The 19477-nt window shown below is 50.0% G+C and overlaps 1 protein-coding gene across 3 annotated transcripts; it reads left to right on the top strand.

The window, feature by feature from the left end:
* The first annotated feature begins 66 nt into the window (after positions 1-66).
* Positions 67-19111, top strand: STXBP2 (syntaxin binding protein 2). 3 transcript variants are annotated; one of them, XM_031948343.1, is made up of 21 exons: positions 67-150; positions 1209-1258; positions 1723-1804; positions 2037-2113; positions 2207-2285; positions 2395-2498; positions 2622-2770; positions 3698-3782; positions 3878-4008; positions 4120-4227; positions 4545-4602; positions 5076-5141; positions 5735-5815; positions 6016-6154; positions 6286-6395; positions 6740-6835; positions 7132-7217; positions 7353-7513; positions 18108-18248; positions 18596-18673; positions 18869-19111. In XM_031948343.1, exons 1-21 carry the CDS (start codon positions 114-116, stop codon positions 18997-18999), a joined length of 2049 nt encoding a protein of 682 aa, XP_031804203.1. In that variant the 5' UTR covers positions 67-113; the 3' UTR covers positions 19000-19111. The 3 variants fall into 3 exon arrangements, 2 of the variants coding, with proteins under 2 accessions (XP_031804203.1, XP_031804202.1); XR_004231260.1 differs by lacking the exons at positions 18108-18248; positions 18596-18673; positions 18869-19111 and adding an exon at positions 7663-7784 and having other exon boundaries at positions 6658-6835; XM_031948342.1 differs by lacking the exons at positions 18108-18248; positions 18596-18673; positions 18869-19111 and adding an exon at positions 7663-8429.
* The last annotated feature ends 366 nt before the right edge of the window (positions 19112-19477 follow it).

Raw genomic sequence — 19477 nt, 5'->3', positions numbered from 1 at the left:
GCCAGGTGAGGAAAGGGGCCCAGCCAGGTGGGAAGGGGCGTGGCCTCCTGTCCTGACGCGTGGGAGCCACGCCCCTCCTGGCCAGACCCGGAAGCGGTGGCCCCAGGGGGAAGATGGCGCCCTCGGGGCTGAAGGCGGTGGTGGGGGAGAGTGAGTAGCGCCCTTTATCCTGTTGGGGAGGGGGAGTGAGAGCGGAGACCCCTGGTCCTCGGGAGGGGGGAGGGGCTGGGAGCCCGGACACCTGCTCCCTGAAGGAGAGCGGCCGGGAGCTTGGGAGAGGGATTAGGGGGCGCCCAGCCCCGGCTCCCCTGGAAGAGGGGGCGCCCAGCCCCGGCTCCCCTGGAAGAGGGGGCGCCCAGCCCCGGCTCCCCTGGAAGAGGGGGCGCTGGGGAACCTACGAGTTGGGATTCCCGGGTCCCTGGAGGGCGGGTCTCGGCGCCCCCCCCTTGGGGGGGAGGCTTCCGGAAGAGGGGGTCGAGGGGGTCTGGGTCTCCTGGGAGGGGGATGGGAGGCCCGTATATAATAGGCGCTTAATAAATGCTTATTGAATGACTGAGGGGCTTGAGAGACCAGACTGGGGGGGGGGGGGGGGCAGAGACAGGCGCCCGAACCCTCTGGGGAGGGAGGAATCCAGGCGCTTGGGCTCGGGACGCTTAGTGGGGGCTCGGGAGCCCTGGGGCTCCGGGCAGGGAACTTTCAGGGGGCGAGAAGCTGGATGACCGGGTCCCTGGGGAAGGCCAGAAGCGAGGGCCGGAGGGTGCCTCGGTGCCCTCTGCGCCACCCCCACCCCCCACCCCCCACCCCCCACCCCCCATTAACTCGCTTTGGGATCCTCAATGGAGGGAGTGGTAGCCGGAAGCAGAAGCCGGCCCCACCCCGGTCAGTTGCCGGAGGGAAGGGGGAGCTGGGTCCCGTGTTTTCCCAGCCTTGGCCCAGATGCTTGGGGCTCCGCTGTTTCCTTTAGCAGCGATAAGGAGGGAGTGATAAGGCCCCTCTGACCCTGGCTTGGCCCTTCTCCTCCCCGGCCTGGGTGGGCTTTCTGGGCGGGGCCGTTTTGCCCAGAGAGATGGGCTGGGAAATTTTAATGTCCAGGGACTCGGTTCTAGCCCGGCTCAGCCCGGAGCTCTCGCTGCAAGGGGCAGGATAAAGGTCTAGGATGTCCGGGCTGGTCCCAGGCCAGCCTTTCTCACCCTCCTCTCCCTTCGCAGAGATTCTGAGTGGAGTTATTCGAAGCGTTAAGAAGAATGGAGAATGGAAGGTAGGATCCTGGGAGCCAGGATATCTGGATTCCCCAGGGGAACTTTAAGGTGGAAGCACTTGCTCTAGGTCGCCTAGGTGAGACTTCTCAGACAGGGCCTTCAGGCTTAAGAGGAGCCACGGGGAGAATGGCGGGAGCTCCGCCTCTTGAGATGGGAGAGCAGAAAGGTCAAAGGCCCTGGTCATTGAGGGGCTGCTCATCCTGGAATTGGGGGTGGGCCTTGAGGAGCCGTCACAATTGGAAATCTTGGTACTTTGGTCAGATTCAGACGGGGCTGGTCCTCAGCATGCTACGCCTGGGACGGGGTGACCTGCCCCCTGCTTCTCTAACTTTCACTCCCCCGTGGCACCTTCCTCTCTCCTGGGTCCTCCTTCCCCCTGCCACCCCTTCTGGGGGTACGAAGGGCAGAGGACCATAGGGTGCCCCTCCAGTGACATTATCCTAGTGACAGCTCTGTACCGTAGGTCCTCGTCATGGACCGCCCCAGCATGCGGATCCTGTCTTCCTGCTGTAAGATGTCTGACATTTTGGCGGAGGGCATCACCAGTGAGTATGGGGCCCCCAACTTGCTGGGCAGTGCGTCCCGTGACTCACCGAGGGAATGACTCCGTCTGCGTCCCCACTGGACTAGGGCCATGGCTCTCCTCTAGCTCCTGCTGGGAGGGTGGGGGTGCTGGGGAGCTGGCCTCCTGGGACCTCCCCACAGTCTGCCATGTTGTTTGTTCCCTCTCCTTCTCCCGTTACATCGCTTGGTGTGGTGCCATGAATGGATATCCAGTTGTGGAGGACATTAACAAGCGCAGGGAACCCATCCCCAGCTTGGAAGCCATTTACCTGTTGAGCCCGTGTGAGAAGGTAAAGGCCATTGGGCTGGAAAGTCCTCAGGCTGAGAGCTTTCTCTCCTGCCTCTGTTGGGGCCGGAGGGAGTGACTCTCCTATTTTTCCCAGTCTGTCCAGGCTCTGATCAATGACTTCCGGGGAACCCCTACCTTTACCTACAAAGCGGCCCACATCTTCTTCACAGACAGTGAGTGTCAGGGTCGCGGGCTTTGGGGGAAGGAGACCGGGAATGAGCTCTGGGGGCCGGACCAGGAGTCCTGCTGTGACTCTCCTTGTCCACTTTCCTCCCCACCCAGCGTGTCCTGAGCCCCTTTTCCTCGAATTGGGCCGATCGAGGCTGGCCAAGGCGGTGAAGACACTGAAGGAGATTCATTTGGCTTTCCTTCCCTACGAGTCCCAGGTGGGGCTCAGCCCTGGGATGATGGCGATAAGGGTTGTGCAGGATTGAGCAGGGAAGGAAGGTCAGGGTTACTTCAGTCAGGGATGTCCCCCAGACTCTACAACTTTAGCCTTCACCTCCTAGGTGTTTTCCCTGGATGCGGCCCATAGTACTTACAACTTGTACTGCCCCTTCCGGGCTAACACAAGGATCCAGCAGCTGGAGAGGTTGGCCCAGCAGATCGCCACGCTCTGCGCCACTCTGCATGAGTACCCTGCTATTCGCTACCGAAGGTGTGACTTCTCCTCTCACTTCCCTTTCCTGCCCCCGGACCCTGCCCTTCCCCTACCCTGTGGGCTGTATCGCTCTTGTCCCACAGACCTCCCCTCGCTTCTGGAAGTCCCTAGGATGCTTTTCTTGTCTCCTAATTTTTCCCTTCAACCTTTTCCCTCATTTCCTACCTCACCCCCCACTCTCCTGTCATCATCTACTGTCCTGTACTATGGTGCCACACTGGAGTCCTTTCCCTTCTACCCCAGTCCCTGATCCTGCCTCTGATCCCTTGCCCCCATCTTTCCCAGTCAGACCAAACATACTCTGTGGAGAAAACCACAAGCTTAGGCCCTTGTTGGTCCAACTTATAGTCTTAGAACAGTTTGGGAACCTCCAGTTCCTCCCTCTCCCCTACTTGTATCTCCTACATTTTCTTTTTGTTTTTTAAATATATTTATTTCTACAGGAATTTATTATTCTCCAGTTATTATTCTCTCTATTTTGCTCTTCTACTTGTGTCTCCTACATTTAAAAAAAAAAAAAGTATTTCTTTCTGCAAGCATTTATTATTTAATATCCTACACCCCCAGTGAACAATTAAAAAGAAAACCCTCATACTAAACATGCACAGTCTAGCAACATAAATTCCCATACTGGCCATTTTTAAATGTATGTCTTCTTCTGCACTTTAAGTCTTATTTCCTCTGGCAGGAAGTGAATGGCATTTATCTTCAGTCCTCAGGACTTGTGGTTGGTCATTGGCATTGACCAGAGTTCTCAGATCTTTCAGAGTTGCATGTCTTTCTAATGTCACTATCATTGTATAAATTGTTTTCTGGGTCTGTATCAGTTCACAGATTTTTCTCTTTTACTCAGTTTCCTTGTAAACTCTTTGTGGTCATTTCTTATGGCATAAATTTATTCCAGTACCCTTGACCTTTTCACAGGGGGTCTGAGGACACAGCCCAGCTTGCCCACGCTGTCCTCGCCAAGCTCAATGCCTTCAAAGCAGATAATCCCAGCCTGGGGGAGGTGAGAACCAGCCTGAGTAGGGGGATGCGGGTGGGGGCAGGGGTGGTACCTTTCTTGGGCTCAGCTCTCCCCCTCTCCTCTATGTCTGCCTCCAGGGCCCTGAGAAGATGCGCTCTCAGCTCCTGATTGTGGACCGGGGCTCAGACCCTGTGTCTCCTTTGCTGCATGAGCTCACTTTCCAGGCCATGGCCTATGACCTTCTGGACATCCAGCAGGATACCTACAGGTGTGAATGTGGGGATGGCAGTGGCCACCTTTGGGAGAGGGATATTGGGGAGGACTAGGCCCATCCCCCAGACCAGTCTGCGTGTAGGAGCATTGTGTCCTGTTCTTCCAGGTATGAGACCACAGGTCTGAGTGAGGCGCGGGAGAAGTCTGTACTGCTGGATGAAGATGATGAGTTGTGGGTGGAACTGAGGCACATGCACATTGCAGATGTGTCCAGGTAGGTCCCCTTAGGGGGAGAGGGGGTCAAATCCAGGCTGACCTCCCTATTTGGAAGGTGGCAAGAGGTAGGGAGAAGAGCTGCATTCATACCCTCCCTAGCTCTGGTCTATTGTGCATGTGATCTGGGCCTCAGTTTCCCCACTTGCAAAATGAGGGGCTTGGACTGGACTCATATGATTCCTTCCACCTTTAAATCTGCAAACCTTTTCCCTTTGTGCCCACCTTTCCCAATCCCTGCGTGCCAAGCCAATCAGCCCAGCCCCTATTGTGCTTGTTCCTATATTATGTCCTCAATATCCTCCTTGACATATTTAGGAAGGTCACAGAGCTGCTGAAGACCTTCTGTGAGAGCAAGAGGCTGACCACAGATAAGGTGAGAGGGGCTCCTGTTTGTCTGGGGCCAGGTTGAGTGGAAGAGAACAGACCTGTGGGGAGGAAGAAGTGAGTTGGGGACACCATGATGAGGTGAATCCCTTGACTGTTGGTGTTAGGAAAGGATTTGGGGTAGTAAGGGTTCAGCTCTGCTGGAGCAAAAGTAGTGGGTGCAGGATTGTGGAGCAGATCTTGGGGTATAGAAGGGACTTTGAGTGATAGTGGTGGGGTGAGTTTGAGTGGGCTGGGCTTGAGAGCCTTGGGGTTTGAGGAGCTAGGACTGGCTGGAGGGAGCTCAGATCTAGAATGTTGGAGATGGGAGCATTTTGGATGGGCTGGACCTCAGAAGTGGGATGGGGAATGGGTCCGAGTTGGGTAACTAGGCCTAGGGCATTGGGGTGATGTTCAGCATTTTGGGGAGAAGAGGCTGATTGGAAGGCCTGAACCCCACTGTTTTGTCTCTTTCCTCCCAAGGCCAATATCAAAGATCTCTCCCACATCTTGAAAAAGATGCCCCAGTATCAGAAGGAACTGAACAAGGTGAGGGGAGCCCAAGGCCCACTGGCTGGGTGTACTGTGGGAACTGTACTGAGGCACCAATTGAGTAGAGGGACCAGGTACCCCACTTTCTTGCCAGTTTCTCCCCTGGGGGCTGGATCAGGCTTTTACTGGCTCCTCTGTCGCCGAGTCATGCAGCAAACATTTATTAAGCTCTTCCTGAATACTAAGTGCTAGGGATAGGATGAAAGGCAAAACATAGTCCTTGTTCTCAAGGAGGTCATCGTCTATTGGAGAGACAGCTTGTAAACAACGCCATTCAGGCAAGATCTGTGGAGGAGATGGGAGGTAATCTGAAAGGGAAACTTGGTGCAACTTCCTCCCAAAGGTGGTTTGAACCAAGTCTTGAAGGATGCCAGGTGGGAAGCAGGTAGGCAAAGTGAGGAGGGAGAGCAAATTAAACATAAGAGACGGTCCTGCAAAGGGATGGTGATGGAAGATGGAGCATTTCATTGGACGAATGTGGAGGCAGCAGAGTGGGATCTTGGGGTATGGGGAGGAAGCAGCCCAACTGGGGAAGGAGGGTGCGGGTTATGTTTTAGCACCCGCCAGGACACTTGATGTTTGGTTCCTAGTACTCAACACACTTGAACTTGGCTGATGACTGCATGAAGCACTTCAAGGGCACCGTGGAGAGGCTCTGCAGCGTCGAGCAGGTAAAGGGCCCTCAGTTCTTGGGGGTTGGCAACTAAGGACCTGGGGCTCAGGGCTCCAGGGGGCTGGGCTCAGCGGAGGGGCAGGGGCTCAGAACTCCAAGGGGGGCCAGACTCAGTGGAGGGATAGAGATCTTGGGGTTCCTGGGCCATGTGGGCCCCATGGTGGTGGCTGAGCCCTTGCCTCTACCCTGGCTCCCCAGGATCTGGCTTTGGGCACAGATGCAGAAGGGGAGAAGATTAAAGATGCCATGAAGCTCATTGTTCCTGTGCTGTTGGACACAGGGGTCCCTGCGTATGATAAGATCCGTATCCTCCTACTCTATATCTTGCTACGGAATGGTATGAACATGAATGGCGGGGTAGAGCTTTGGTCACTATCCTCTCCCATCATCTCCTGATCTCTTCTTCTTGGGATACCCAGGGACATGTCATGTATCTAAACATGGACCCCCATGTATATGTATCCCCAGGAGTAACCGAGGAGAATCTGGCCAAGCTCATCCAACATGCCAACGTGCAGGAGTATAGCAACCTCATCCGAAACCTGGAGCTGCTAGGGACCACGGTCACCATCGCCACGGTATGGGGCCAGGAGGGATGGTAGCAGGCATTGTTGCCCCCTGGCATGGAGCTGGTCCTTGGTGTGAGTGAGGGAGTCGTGGAGGAGGTGTCAGACCCTGGAAGACATGGTGGTGGGAGACCCCCCAAGGAGGAAGACAAATTCTTGGCTTGGTCCCATATTGAAGCTGCAGCCTCTCCCGTTTCTCCCCTTTCCTCTGTTCTGTCTCTGGGCTCAGCCTCTGTCTTTCTGTGTCTCTTTTTCTGTCTATTCTTCTTTCTAGCCTGGACTGCTTTGCTGCTTGGGAAGGTGCCCCCCTCCCACCACCCTGTCCATGACCCCCTCCCCTCCATCCCCTGCCCCAGGCCTCCGGGGTCCCTACCCGAGGGGAGCGAAAGGAGAGGTTGGAGCCGACCTACCAGCTATCCCGCTGGACACCTATCATCAAGGACGTGATGGAGGTGAGAGGGAGGGCAATAATCCTGTGATGATCATTAGTCATCTCCCAGTCTCCCCCAGTCTCCATAAGCTCTGACCTCCTGCTTCCCTATTTCCCTTCCCTGCTCTTTCCCAGAGCTCCCCCCAACACCCACGCCACTCTCATCCACCTTGCCCGCCCCCTTAAGCCACAGCGAGGCTTAATGGCAAATCCCTCATTACGGGCATTATCCTGGCATCTGATCCATGATCCCTGGGAGCTCCCCTGGAGGAGGCGGGGTGATGAAGGACACTGAGCCTGTGTGTGCTCCCTCCCCAGGATGCTGTGGAGGACAAGCTGGACCGGAAACTGTGGCCCTTTGTGTCTGACCCGGCCCCTGCCGCCAGCTCCCAGACTGCCGTCAGGTGAGGGGGGGAGGAGGGGATGTGGGAGCTGCCCTTTGTCATCAGCCAGCTCGGGGTTCTTAAGAACCACCTGGGGCTGGGGGAGGGAAAGGCCTTGGTCTTTCCAGGATTCAGTCCGCTTCCTGTCCTCCTCAGCGCCCGCTTTGGTCACTGGCACAAGAACAAAGCTTCGGTGGAATCTTCCCGAGCCGGGCCTCGACTCCTGGTTTACATACTGGGTGGCGTGGCTATGTCTGAGATGCGGGCAGCCTATGAGGTGACCCGGGCCACCGAGGGAAAGTGGGAGGTGCTCATTGGTGAGTTGGGGCTAGCTTGGGGGCCTGAGGCTTGGAGGAGCTGGGGGTGGGGGCAGGACCCTTGGACCCCTGAGGGGAAGCGGGCTGGGACATCTGCTGCCCAACTCTTGGAGGGCGGAAGCTCCAGCTAACCTTTCTGTACCTGATAGGCTCTTCGCACATCCTCACTCCCACCCAGTTCTTGGATGACCTCAAGAATCTGGACCAGAAGCTGGAGGACCACCCCATGCCTTGAGGCCAGAGCAGCTTGATGCATTCCCCTCCCCTGCACCCAACAGGCAATAAAATCCCATCGACCCTTGATCTCACCTCACCCCCTCTCTGGGTCACCTTCTTCCTGCGTCCAGACCCTCCTAGCAGCCCTGACCTCAGGGAGCCTTCACCATTGGAGCACAGGAGTAAGGGGACGGATGTGTACCTTTGATGCCTTGTGAAGATGGATCCCAGCCCGGCGGCTCCTTCTTGGCCCGTGTGACGCTTGTCCCTGCCCCCCCTGTTGGGGGTGGTGTCCACCTGACAGGCGGCGGTCTTCCTCGAGCTCTCACATCCTCTAGGTACCAGCCCCACGCTCTGATGTCCCTCCGTCATCCCTCAGTCTTACTGCTGGGCTGGCCCACTTCCTTTTCTAATCATGTGCATAGCGAAGATGGCACTGGCCGTGACGTGAAGGTTTGATTGGATTGGAGGGAGAAGACGTGGAAGTGGAAGACGGCGCTCGGGGCGGGTGGTGATGAGCTCTTGGATGAATGGTGGTGTTGGCCACTGCTGTCCTTTTGGGCATCTGAGGGCTCGTTATAAAGAAAGTAAGGGACTTTCCCCTAGATTAGGGGCTCTTAACCTGGGGTCTGTGGATAGATTTTCAGGATCTCTGTGGACTTCAGTGGGAAGAAAAAATTACATCTTTATATCAATATAATTGGTTTCCTCCTCTGTATTTTGTTTTATGCATTTAAAAACCTGGTTCTGAGAAGGGAAGGGTTCATAAGCTTCACCAGACTGACTCCCAGAAGGGCCTGGGACATGGAAAAGACATCACTCCTGAAGTCTCGTGTGCTGCCAGGCTTTCCCTTCCCTTGTGCCCCAGGTTCACAGCAACCCTTTGGTCCCATCCTTCCATTGGGGGCAAGGCTAAGGCATGTATCCCAATCAATCTAATTTAGGCAGCGGATACATTCACGACCTCCCAGATAGTAATTAAGCTTAGTCTTTGCTAACTTGCTCCAGCTTATAAAGATTAAGAGCAAGATGGTCCCTACCCTCAAGTGGCTGGGCTGATTCATTTTCCCGTCTTGGGTGATGTTTCCTCAACTGTGTGATGAAAGGGTCGGGCTAGATGCCCTCTAGGACCCTGTCCAGTTGTAGATGTGTAGTCCTGGGGGTGACCGTGTCCTAAGACGTCTTCTCTAAGTGTTAGGCTACTTTGGCTCCAAGGTGAGGGTGCTCATTTTGCCCGGAGAAGGGCAGAGCTGGTGGCAGGGAGACCATGTAGGTGAAAAGTGATGGGAAGGACCTGGAGAATAGGACTGAGAAAAGGGGATGGGTCCTAGTGGTGTGGGGGAGCATAGGAGAAGGATGAGTCAGAATTGAGCCTGGGGGATGGCAATCAGTTCAGAGAGGTAGGAGGAAATTCAAGTAACTCCAAAAACTAGAGGAAGGTCAGAGAAAAAAGACTGAGAATAGGGCCCTAGGTTTGGCCGTGAAGACTGTTGCCTGCTGGGAGAATGGAAGCCATCGTTCAGGGAGTGAGAGGTGGTGATAAAGGTGGGGATAGCCCACCAGGAGGTTTTGGCCCAAAGATGGAGGTGGTTTGCCCCAGAATGCCAAGAGTTGGAAGGCACTGACTACTTGCTTGTCTGCTGCAAACAAGTGAATTTAGTTATTGGCAAAGTTTATCAGACAACTAGGTGCTGCTATAGTGGAGAGAGCACCTGACCTGGAGTCAGATTCCTCCTCCTGGGTTCAAATCTAGCCTCAGCCCCTCACTAGTTGTGTGATTCTGGACAAGTCACTTCACTCTGCCTCAGTTTCCCCATCTGTAAAACGAGTTGAAGGAAATGGCAAACCGCTCCAGCCTCTCTGTCTGCCAAGAAAACTGGAATTGGGGACAACAACAAAACCGACCGACCACAAAACTTTATTAGTTAAAATTGGAAGCTCCCAGATGGCGCTTACTTCCTCTCTGCAGCTATTTCTCCCTTCCCCCACACCTTCCTTCCCCTTTGGGGCAGACCGCCCTCTCTGTCCGGACACCACCACCTTCCCCAATTGAGCTTGTGGGTAGAAGGTCGACTGAAGGTGCTTTTTAGGGGAAGGGATGGGGAGCTGGCAGGTTTTATAAAGCTTGACCTAGACTTAGGAATGATGGTGATGGCTCACCAAGGAGGTAGGAGTGACCAATGGGAAAAAGTCAATCATGGGGCAAGGATAGGAGGGACCAGCAGCAAGGGCTGATGCTTGGGTACATGGAGGAATGGTCCCGGGGCAGCTGAAGTTTGGCTCTGAGGGCCTCCTAATCATGGCGATTCTGCCTTCCCCGGGTGACGGACCCTTAGAAACGGAATCTGAAAACGCATCCGGATTGACGCTTTCCCTCCCCGTGCTCCCGTTTAATCCAATATACCCCAAGTCTAGAACACTTGAGAAATAGGTACCTTATGTTTTCTCATCTTCAGTCCCCTGCGTATTCTTCCTTCTGCTCTGCCCAGAACTATTATAATAGCATATATGTAGCATCTTAAGAGTTTGCAAAGTGCTTTACAATGTATGATCTCATTTGATTCTCATAAACATCTCTGGGAATGAGGGGCTAGTATTACCTCCATTTTATAGTGGGGGAAGCAGAGGCAGACAGGTTAAGTGACTTGTCTAGGGTCATACAGCTGGCAAGTGTCTGAGGCTGGTTTTGAACTCGGGTTTTCCTGACACACCAGCCCAGAACTCTACCATCTAGCTGATAACCAAGAAAAAAAATTACTTCAGCCAAACCAACCACTAACCAACACACTGATAGAGTCCAACTTATTTAACATCCATAGTCCCTCACCCCATTTTTTTTCCCAAGCCTTTCCCGATTCCCGACCCTTCCCACCAGGGGAATGACATTGCCTTAGTTGTGCACCTCAAGAGCATTGCTTTGTCATTTGGGAGAAAGATCAGAGCAGGGGAGTGACTGGAGGCAAAAGACCCTTAAGAGATGAATACAATTGTCAGGGGATGAGAGTCTGAGCTAAGGCTGCGGCTTTGTGAGTGTAGAGAAAGGGATGATGTGAAGGAAACTGGGGAGGAGGCAGGGTGGTGTCCTCAGAAGAAACAGGGAAGTTGAGAAGAAAGGCTAGTTTGAGGGGAAGATGATGACATCAGTTTTGCACAAGCTGAGTTTGAGAATCCCAGTAGGTACAAAGGAGTCCAGTAGAAATTCAGAAATGTTAGACTTCTCGGGGTAGATTTTAGAGCTGATTCCAAGGGTCTTGGAGACACCTACATGGAGATGCTAGTTGAACTCGAGCCGATGGATGAGATGTCCAAGAGAGGATAGCCCATACTCTTTAGGAAAGAGTGTGCTTCCATTGTGCATGGAAGAATCCTATGACTCCTATGTGGGGCAATGGAAAGAGAAAACAGAGACTTAACTGTGTGACCCTGGGCAATTCTCACTATTATTTTTATCTGTAAGATGGGCATCATCATAATCTACTAAAGAGGGCTGCTATAAGGATCAAATGGACCGACACACATAAAGTGCTTGGTGCTTTCTATAAACGCTCATTGTTATTCTCTTGTACTGTGGGAACTTGAGAGGATATGTCAGCGTCATTTTCACTTCTCTCACTAACCAGCTGCAGTCAGCTGCTAACTGTGTGACCCTGGGCAAGTCTCACTATTATTTTCATCTGTAAAATGGTCATCATAATAATCTACTTCACAGGCTGCTATAAGGATCAAATGGAAGGACACACATAAAGTGCTTTGCAAACCTCGGTGCTTTCTATAAACGCTAATTGTTATTCCCTTGTACTGAACTCATGGAGACTTGAGAAGATATGTCACAGGGTCATTTTCACTTCTCCTTCACTGGCCGGCTGCAATCAGCTGCTAAGTCCTTTTGATTCCCTCTTCACTACATAGATCCATCCCCTCCTCTGCAATCACACTGCCAACCTGTGGCAGAGCCTTCCGGGCATGTATGGACAAACTGGCTCTAATAGTAATGTCATACTGGTCTTCTCCGAGAATGAAGGGCAATGACTAAACAACCAATTTGACCCACATTACTTGGGGGGGGGGGGGCATGGCTTTCAGGGCCCTAACTTGCCATAGAAGTGCAGACTGCACGGCCAGTCAGTGAGCAGGGATTCTGGGAAGATCAAGATGTCTCCTGAAGTGACCTTTCTGAATTGCCTCTGAGCCAGCCAGGGTTTTGAAAGATCCACCACGACGGCATACTGGGAATGGGCGGTGAAGGATTGTCTTCTGCCAAAGCCTTCTGGAAGCATTAGTTCATTTCCTTGGGAAGATAAAATGTGTGAATGGTCACCTGCACTATTACAGGGGACAGATTCCTCACCCTTTTACCTGAGCAGAAAGTATTCACTTGGGGAGTCTCAATAACCTGTTTTATATTCTTTCTGTCCCATATGGCAAAAATAGAGCAAAACTATGTTTTCTGGGAAGTCATATGGAATGAGGGAGGAGGCTCAATTTAGAATTTATTGGAATAGTGGATGAGGGACATGGTAACCAAAGTTGTGATAATTTTATGATCTATTATAGACAAGTGAGTCATTATTTTGAAAACTCTATATTAAGTGAGGAGGGATCTGGGCCAAGGTGAGGGGCGTGGGATGTGGAGAGAAATCCTTGCATCTTAAAGCAAGAACAACTTCCTCAACTGCCTGCAATTGCAGCATCAGTTTTTCTTCTACGCACCCCTCCTCCTAGACAGGTGAGCTACATATTCCCTCCATGCATTCACACATAGAGATCAAAACCCTTAGTTCATAAGAAAGGAAAGAAGAGGTTTCAGGTACTATTTTTGGGAGACAACCGTTCTTAAGGGATAGGAGATAAATGATGAATTAGCAAAGAAGATTGAGAAATGATCGGTAGGAAAAGGATCAAGAAGCACTGCTAACTCCCTGCTATTTGCCAGGTACTGTGCTAAGCAGTCAGGCTACAAAGGAATTAACAAAAAAGCAAGTCCCTTCCTTTAAAGAGCCTTCAGTCTAATGAGGGAGACTACATGCTGTGTACAAACAGGATTTATGTAGAGCAAATTGGAGGTAATCTCAGAGGGCAGGTTCTAGCAGTGGAGGAGATCCGGCAAAGCTGCTAAGTTTGTGGATTAATGGCTAAAGCAGGGAAGAGTCGTTGCCTTGAAACCCAGTACAACTTGTTACTACCTTCTAGAGGTCATTTTCAGACATTCAGTTCAGACATTCAACAGAGGGAAACTGTTTATATTAAAGTAGTATTAAAATGGAGGCTTTAATTCTTCTTAACTTTTCAAAGGAAGGGAAGGGAATAAACATTTATAAGCACCTACTATATTATAGGTATTGTGCTAAGTGCTCTTCACAATCATCCTTCCAGGTAGACGCTATTGTTATCTCTATCTTACAGTTGAGGAAACTGAGGCAGATTAAGTGATTTGCACGGGGTCACAAATAGTAATTGTCTGAGCGTACTCAGCTCTCTACTGTACCACCAGCTGCCTGTATTTCAAGATTTTCAGGTTTTACTGGGGTGACTTACCTGCTGGAAATAGATAATATAGATGTATAATATGATATTAAAACAAATACAAGCTTTGGTTTGGTAGCTGATATCTGAGAGGTGCTATGACCAGAAACCAAACCAAACCAAATAAAAAAACAAATCAAAAATCAAAACCAAAACCAAATCCCCTCCCTGAAGCCATGCTCTGAAGAGAGACTGACCCTCAGCCAGGAGATACACAGTCCAGTAATGGGATTATATCCAAAACCTTTTGAGCTCGGTAGGAAGGACTCCAATTAGACAGCTTTCATGATAAATGGAGCACAGTAATGGCAGAAGAGGGATGCATAGTGCTCAGAGACTATGGGAGGAAAGGATAGGCCCCAGCCTGAAGCAGAAATGGACTTTCAGAGATGTCTGGATGTCTGGATGTTTGAAGGCCAGGGTGGGGAAGATCATTTCAGGAATGGGACAAAATGAGATACTAAAATGGAATTGTTATCTTCATGCTCCCTCACCCTCTCTATCCAATCCATTGCTGTGTCTTGTCTATTCCATCCCCTCAACATCTCTGGGGCTTGTCCCTGTCTTTCCACTCACACAGTCGCCACGCTAGGGCAGATCCTCAATATTTTCCTCCTGGGTTGTTCAGTAGCCTCCTAATTGTTTTCCTTGCCTCCAGTTTCTCCCTTCCTCAATTCATTCCACATACAGCTGCTAAAGTGACATTCTTTCCCCCTACTTCATTTTTTTTTCAATTACACATAAAGATAGTTTTTAACATTCACTTTTATAAGATTTTGAGTTCCAGTTTTTTCTCCCTCCCCAGGACAGCAATTATATAAACGTTATTATATTTGTGCAATCATGTTACATATATTTCCACATTAAGCATGATGTAAAAGAAAAATCAGGACAGAAGGGAAAAACCACGAGAAAGAAAAAAACAAGAACAAAAAAGTGAAAATAGTATGCTTCGATCTGCATTCAGATTCTGGATGTGGTCAGTATTTCCGTCTCGAATCTTTTGGAATTGTCTTCAATCATTTTATTGCTGAGAAGAGCCAAGTCTACTGTAGTTGCTCACTACACTATGTTGCTCTTATTAGATACAATGTTGCTGTTGCTCTGTACACTGTTCTCCTGCTTTTGCTCATTTTATTAAGCATCAGTTCATCAGGTTTTTTCTGAAATCCACCTGCTCATCACTTCCTATAATATTCCATTACATGCATATACCCAAAGTGATATTCTAAAACCCCAGATCCGAACATGTCACTATGGTGCTCCAGAAGCATCAGTAGCTTCAGGATAAAACCCAAACTTTTCTGTTTGGTATTTAAAGCTCTTTGTAATTTGACTCCAACTTCTCTTTCCAAGAGGGTTATACGTTACCCCACCTTGTGTACTCTATATTGCAGCCAAATGGTCCAATTTGCTGTCGCCCATTCACGATCTTTGTCTCCTGCTTCTGTATCTTTGCACAGGTTGTGCCCCCTGCCTGGAACGCTCTCCTTGCCTTCAAATATTGGAGTCCCTAGTACCTTTTAAGCTCAGGTACCATCTTCTTAAAAGGGCCTTTGTGGCTTTCCTCAGTATACTCAAATCAATCAGTTGTTCAATCAACAAGCATTTCTTGAGCACCTTCTATGTGATAACCACGAGGATTGTTGTTGTTTGACCTTCATTTTCAAATTGACATCTGGGATGAAAGTAGATTGGATTTAAGTGAGGGAAGTCGGTGTAAGGTTATCTGCCTCAATTTCCCCTCCAAAGCCATCTGGGTTCAATGGCCAGATGTAGATCAGGATGACTGGAGATGGGCCTGGATGCAGTGGGAGACTTGCTAAGGTTTGACTTAGGCAATGATCAATTAGTATTTCAGACTAGGTAAGAAATGGTTCCTAGAAGATCTGGATTCAAGTCTCTCTTTTGTTATAAGCTGGCTGTGCAACCCTAGTGGTATTATTGACCTCTCATAGTTCTAGGCAACTCCTTGACAGTGGTTCTCCAAGGATGGTCAGGAACCCCTAAGGATGGTGAGTGAAACAGGATCCCCTATAAGGAAATGGTGTTTCCAACACCATTTCTGGAGGTCCATGAGTTTAAAACTATTTTCATAATTTTGAGAAATGGCCTATTATTCATTCCTTTGTTGTTTGTCCTTTATTCTTGAAAAGGACCATGATATCAGAGAGATGGAAGGACTTGAAAATGGGTTGAATTTAAGTGAGGGAAGGCTGTACGGAATCATCAGCCTCTCTCCTCCAGAGTCATTTGGGTCTAAGGGCTTATAGAAAGGATTCCCTGTAATGACTGATTTACCTCCGAATATAGCGGAAGTTTTTATGTACAAACAATTGACTTGTTTAGGTTAAAAGAGCAAAGTTAGCAAACTTCATCTAATTCAGTTATTTAAGATTAATGAATTTTACCAACCACAGTGTCCTTGTTTGTTAGGGGGGAGTGATAGTGCAGACTACCCATGGATTGATTGTCCCTGAGATTTTCCTGGGGTTGCTAGATGGTGCCATAGTGCATAGAACACCAGACCTGGAGTCAAGAAGACTCATCTTCTTAAATTCAAATCCTGTCTCAGATACTTACTATCTATGTGACCTTGGGCAAGTCACTTCACCCTATTTGCCTCAGTTTCCTCATCTGTAAAATGAGCTGGAGAAGAAAATGGCTAATTTCTCCAACTATCTTTATCAAGAAAATCCCAATAGGGCTCATGAAGAGATGAACACAATTAAAAAATGACTGAACAAAATAAAACAAAAGATTTTCCTCCCAGTCTCCGTGAATCTGTCCAGCAACAACAATTAGATCAAAGGGCAAAAATCCAAGAAGTCTGAACTTTCCACTGGGGTCCACATCCCATTGCATAACTAAGCCATTGGGCACTTTTGTTTCCTGCTGAAGCTGTAGGTCGGGGGAGCCACATACTTTTGTGCCTGTTTGTTAGTAGCAAACAGCCTGACTTGTGATTCTTCTAGCTCTTATTTTCCTTCTTAGCCGCTCACATTAATAATACCGATATTTTAATTTCTAATACTATAAATACTGCTAGAAGTAACCCACATTAACAAACGTTCTTGGTAGGGGCAGGAGATAGTGTTTAATGATTTCAGAGTGTAAAGGAGGCCTGAGACCAACAAGTTTGAGAACTGCTCAAGATTATAAATTATAAATTGCAAGGAAACGCTGACCTGTATTGGTGGAGAGAGTTGCTTTATTTGAGAGAACCCACCGGTCCAGTCCCTATCCCTATATATCTATCTGCCCTTTACTGATCTGGGAACGTGTTCCCTGCTTCCCTCCCATTGAATATAAGCTTCCTGAGGGCAGTGAAGTTCTGTAGAAAGAGTGTTGACTTTGGAGCCAAGAGGACCTGGGATCAAATTATGCCTTTGATACTTATTATCTAGGGCAAGCTTCTTGTCTCAGTTTCTTTTTCTGTAAAATGAAGGGCTTGCGGTAGATGACTTCTTAGGTCCTTCTAGCTCTAATCTATGATCCTATGTCTGTAGCACAGTGCCTGGCTCACAGCAATCATTACTAACTGCTTGTTTGATTATTGATTGTTGTTTAATTGTGGCTGACTTTGTGACCTTACGGTTGGTACTTTCCATGGGATTTTCTTGGCAGAGATATTGAAGTGTTGTGCCATTTCCTTCTCTACCTCATTTTATAGATGGGGAAACTGAGGCAAACAGGGTGAAGTGACTTGCCCAGGCCCACCATTTTCTTAGCAGACATTTGAATAGTTTGCCATTTCCTTCTTCGATTCATTTTACAGATGGGGAAACCGAGGCAAACAGGGTGAATTGACTTCCCAGGCTCACATAGCTAGTAAGTGTTTGAGGCTGGATTTGAACTGAGGTTTTAGTAATTCCAGGTCCTGTTAAGTGTGTGAGTGAAATAGTATGTAGAGGGCAGAAAAACTGTGAATGCTGACTTGTGAGGATCACAGGGCGTGTGAGTGGGTGGGCAGGTGGCTGGGGTGGGGGGTGTCAGAGTACTGCCCCAAAGGTAGGGCAGGTCAATCTCACATTCCTTTCCTCAGGCCCTCAGGCCCTCAGGCCCTCAGGCCCCTGATTGCTCCCAAACTCCCTTGCCCCTTCATACCCTCCACCCTCTCTCTTCCCAGTCCTCAGCTCCCATCCCTGAGGTAGGTGCTGACACTCCCCATATAGGCTGAAGAGAAGAAACAATTGACTAAGATTCAGCCCTCCCACAAGGGAAAGGAAGTTGCTTAAGTGACAAGATGGCTTATTTGCCCAGAGGATTCATATTGATGGTAGGATTTTAGGTAGAGTCATTTGCCAGAGGGGGAGAGGTCTTAGGGCACTGGGTGCTCTCCTGGGATCCAAAAGCACTCCCTGCCCCAGGGAGATGCTCTACTCCAGTCTCTCTATCCAACCAAGCTCTGCCCTCCCCCCAGCCTCCGGGGTCTGTGCTATTGGGAAACCAAAGGCCTAGAGCCAGAACTGGAAGGCTCACTTGCCCAAGACCGGAAACCACAGTCAGCATTTCTTCTTTTGGAAGATGGAGAAGGGTGGGGAAAGGTTGAGAGTGGGGAAGAGGAGGGGCAGGACGGTACACTGGGACTTGGAGGGCCTGTCATCTGAGAGTCTGGCAGACCATCATCAACACCTTCTCCATTCTGCTGAAAGGTGAGAGATATTCCTCCTTCCTACTCCCCTTGCCCCCCACTCTTCCCCTGACAAAGCTCCAGGGCCCCATCTCTGGAAGCTGTTATGTTGACTTTTATAGAAAAAACCCAGATGTCCCAGCCCCTTGTCCTAAATCTAGTGAGGACCAAGTCTCCTTGTTTTCATTGGGATGGCTGATTCCAAATTTCTCTTCTCTCCAGGAGCCAGTGGGATGATGACTGCCTCCTTCTGCCTCTTCCTCATCTTCCTCATCCTTCCTGGGCAGCTGGTCTTAGGACAGTCTCAATGTTCCCTAGATGATCTCTTAAACAAGAAGATCGAGGAGCAGGCCAGCTCCTATGGTACCATAGCCCCTGGATGTGAATAGACTCCAACCTTGACCCTCATCCCAGATCCACATCTGACCTCCCTCTTGACCCAACCCTGGCCCCTTACCCCAAATCTAATCCCAAACTAAGCTGAATTAGACCCTATCACTTTGCCTGATCTGTCAGGATCTGCCTGCTCTTCCTCTGACCATTGGACTCAGAGCCCATTGGAGTAGGTTCCAATGGGAAGAGGAGGGGACCCAACCATAGACATGGGAAGGTCTGGGAGCTCCCTGGCTGGCACCAAAGGGGAATCATCTTGGTCCAGGAGAAGGCTGGACAGGAATCTTACAATCTTGTTCTTCTTTGTAATGGTTCAGTGCTGGCCACCCTTCAAAAGCTTCAACTGATCTGCTCCAGTGTGACTTCTCGGGGTGCTCTAGCCACCTGCCCCTCAGGTAAGTTTGGAATCTAATGTTCAAGCCCTAGCTCCCTCTACCCTCTTTAGCCCCCAGTCATCTGGCATCTAGGGCTCAGTGCTCTTTACCCAAAGGACCCAGTTTCCTTCTCCTCCAGGACTGTGGTATCAAAACTTCAGTTTTCCTCCCTACCCAGGACTCCAGAGTCCAAGCTTCAGACTCTCTTCTCCTTAGAATCCACTGTCACAGGCTGTTCATGTGGCTCGGCGTGTGGCTCCTGGGATGTTCGTGGGAGCACCACTTGTCACTGTCAATGTGCTGGAATGGACTGGACTAGTGCCCGCTGCTGCAGGTTTGGGAACTGATGAGCTAAGACAGATTCTTCCCTTGCTTTCTTCCCACCAAATCCTTCTTGAGTCTGACCTGCTCCCAGGAGTCAAAGCTGGAGAGTTAAATAAATGTGGCGTGTGGACAGAGTGTCTGGAGTGATTGTTTAGGGTCAGGACGGGGTCTGCCCAAATTTCTGCTTAGTCCTCTCCCTCTATAACTTAATGTTTCTGTTGGCCCTAACCAGGGAGGTCCCAGAATTTCAGGCCCTGCTAATGGGGAGCATCTGTCATGCTAGGATATTGAAGGAACTGGGAGGTAAAGTTTGAGCCTGGATCCCTGGGTCTTCTACCTTGACAGGTAGAAGTTTGTCTGGGAGTACTCCAGGAACAATTATTTCCTCCCCCTTCCATCTCCACAGGAGGACTTTCTAGTTGGGGTTATGGATCCCAGAGAGGATGGGGATAGGGAGCTGTCTATGAACTCATGCAGAGGAAAACATGGAGGCTGAACCCA

Source organism: Sarcophilus harrisii, chromosome 1, assembly GCF_902635505.1.
Source record: "Sarcophilus harrisii chromosome 1, mSarHar1.11, whole genome shotgun sequence".
Taxonomy (NCBI): Eukaryota; Metazoa; Chordata; class Mammalia; order Dasyuromorphia; family Dasyuridae; genus Sarcophilus; species Sarcophilus harrisii.
This window is presented reverse-complemented; position numbering and strand designations above follow the sequence as displayed.

What these genes read in the sequence shown, in the direction of transcription:
- STXBP2 (XM_031948343.1), top strand. Translation starts at nt 114, where the DNA reads ATGGCGCCCTCGGGGCTGAAGGCGGTGGTGGGGGAGA. An exon ending in TGTTGAGCCCGTGTGAGAAG is followed by an intron (nt 2,114 to 2,206) that starts GTAAAGGCCATT and finishes TATTTTTCCCAG; the next exon opens with TCTGTCCAGGCTCTGATCAA. An exon ending in TCATCAAGGACGTGATGGAG is followed by an intron (nt 6,836 to 7,131) that starts GTGAGAGGGAGG and finishes CTCCCTCCCCAG; the next exon opens with GATGCTGTGGAGGACAAGCT.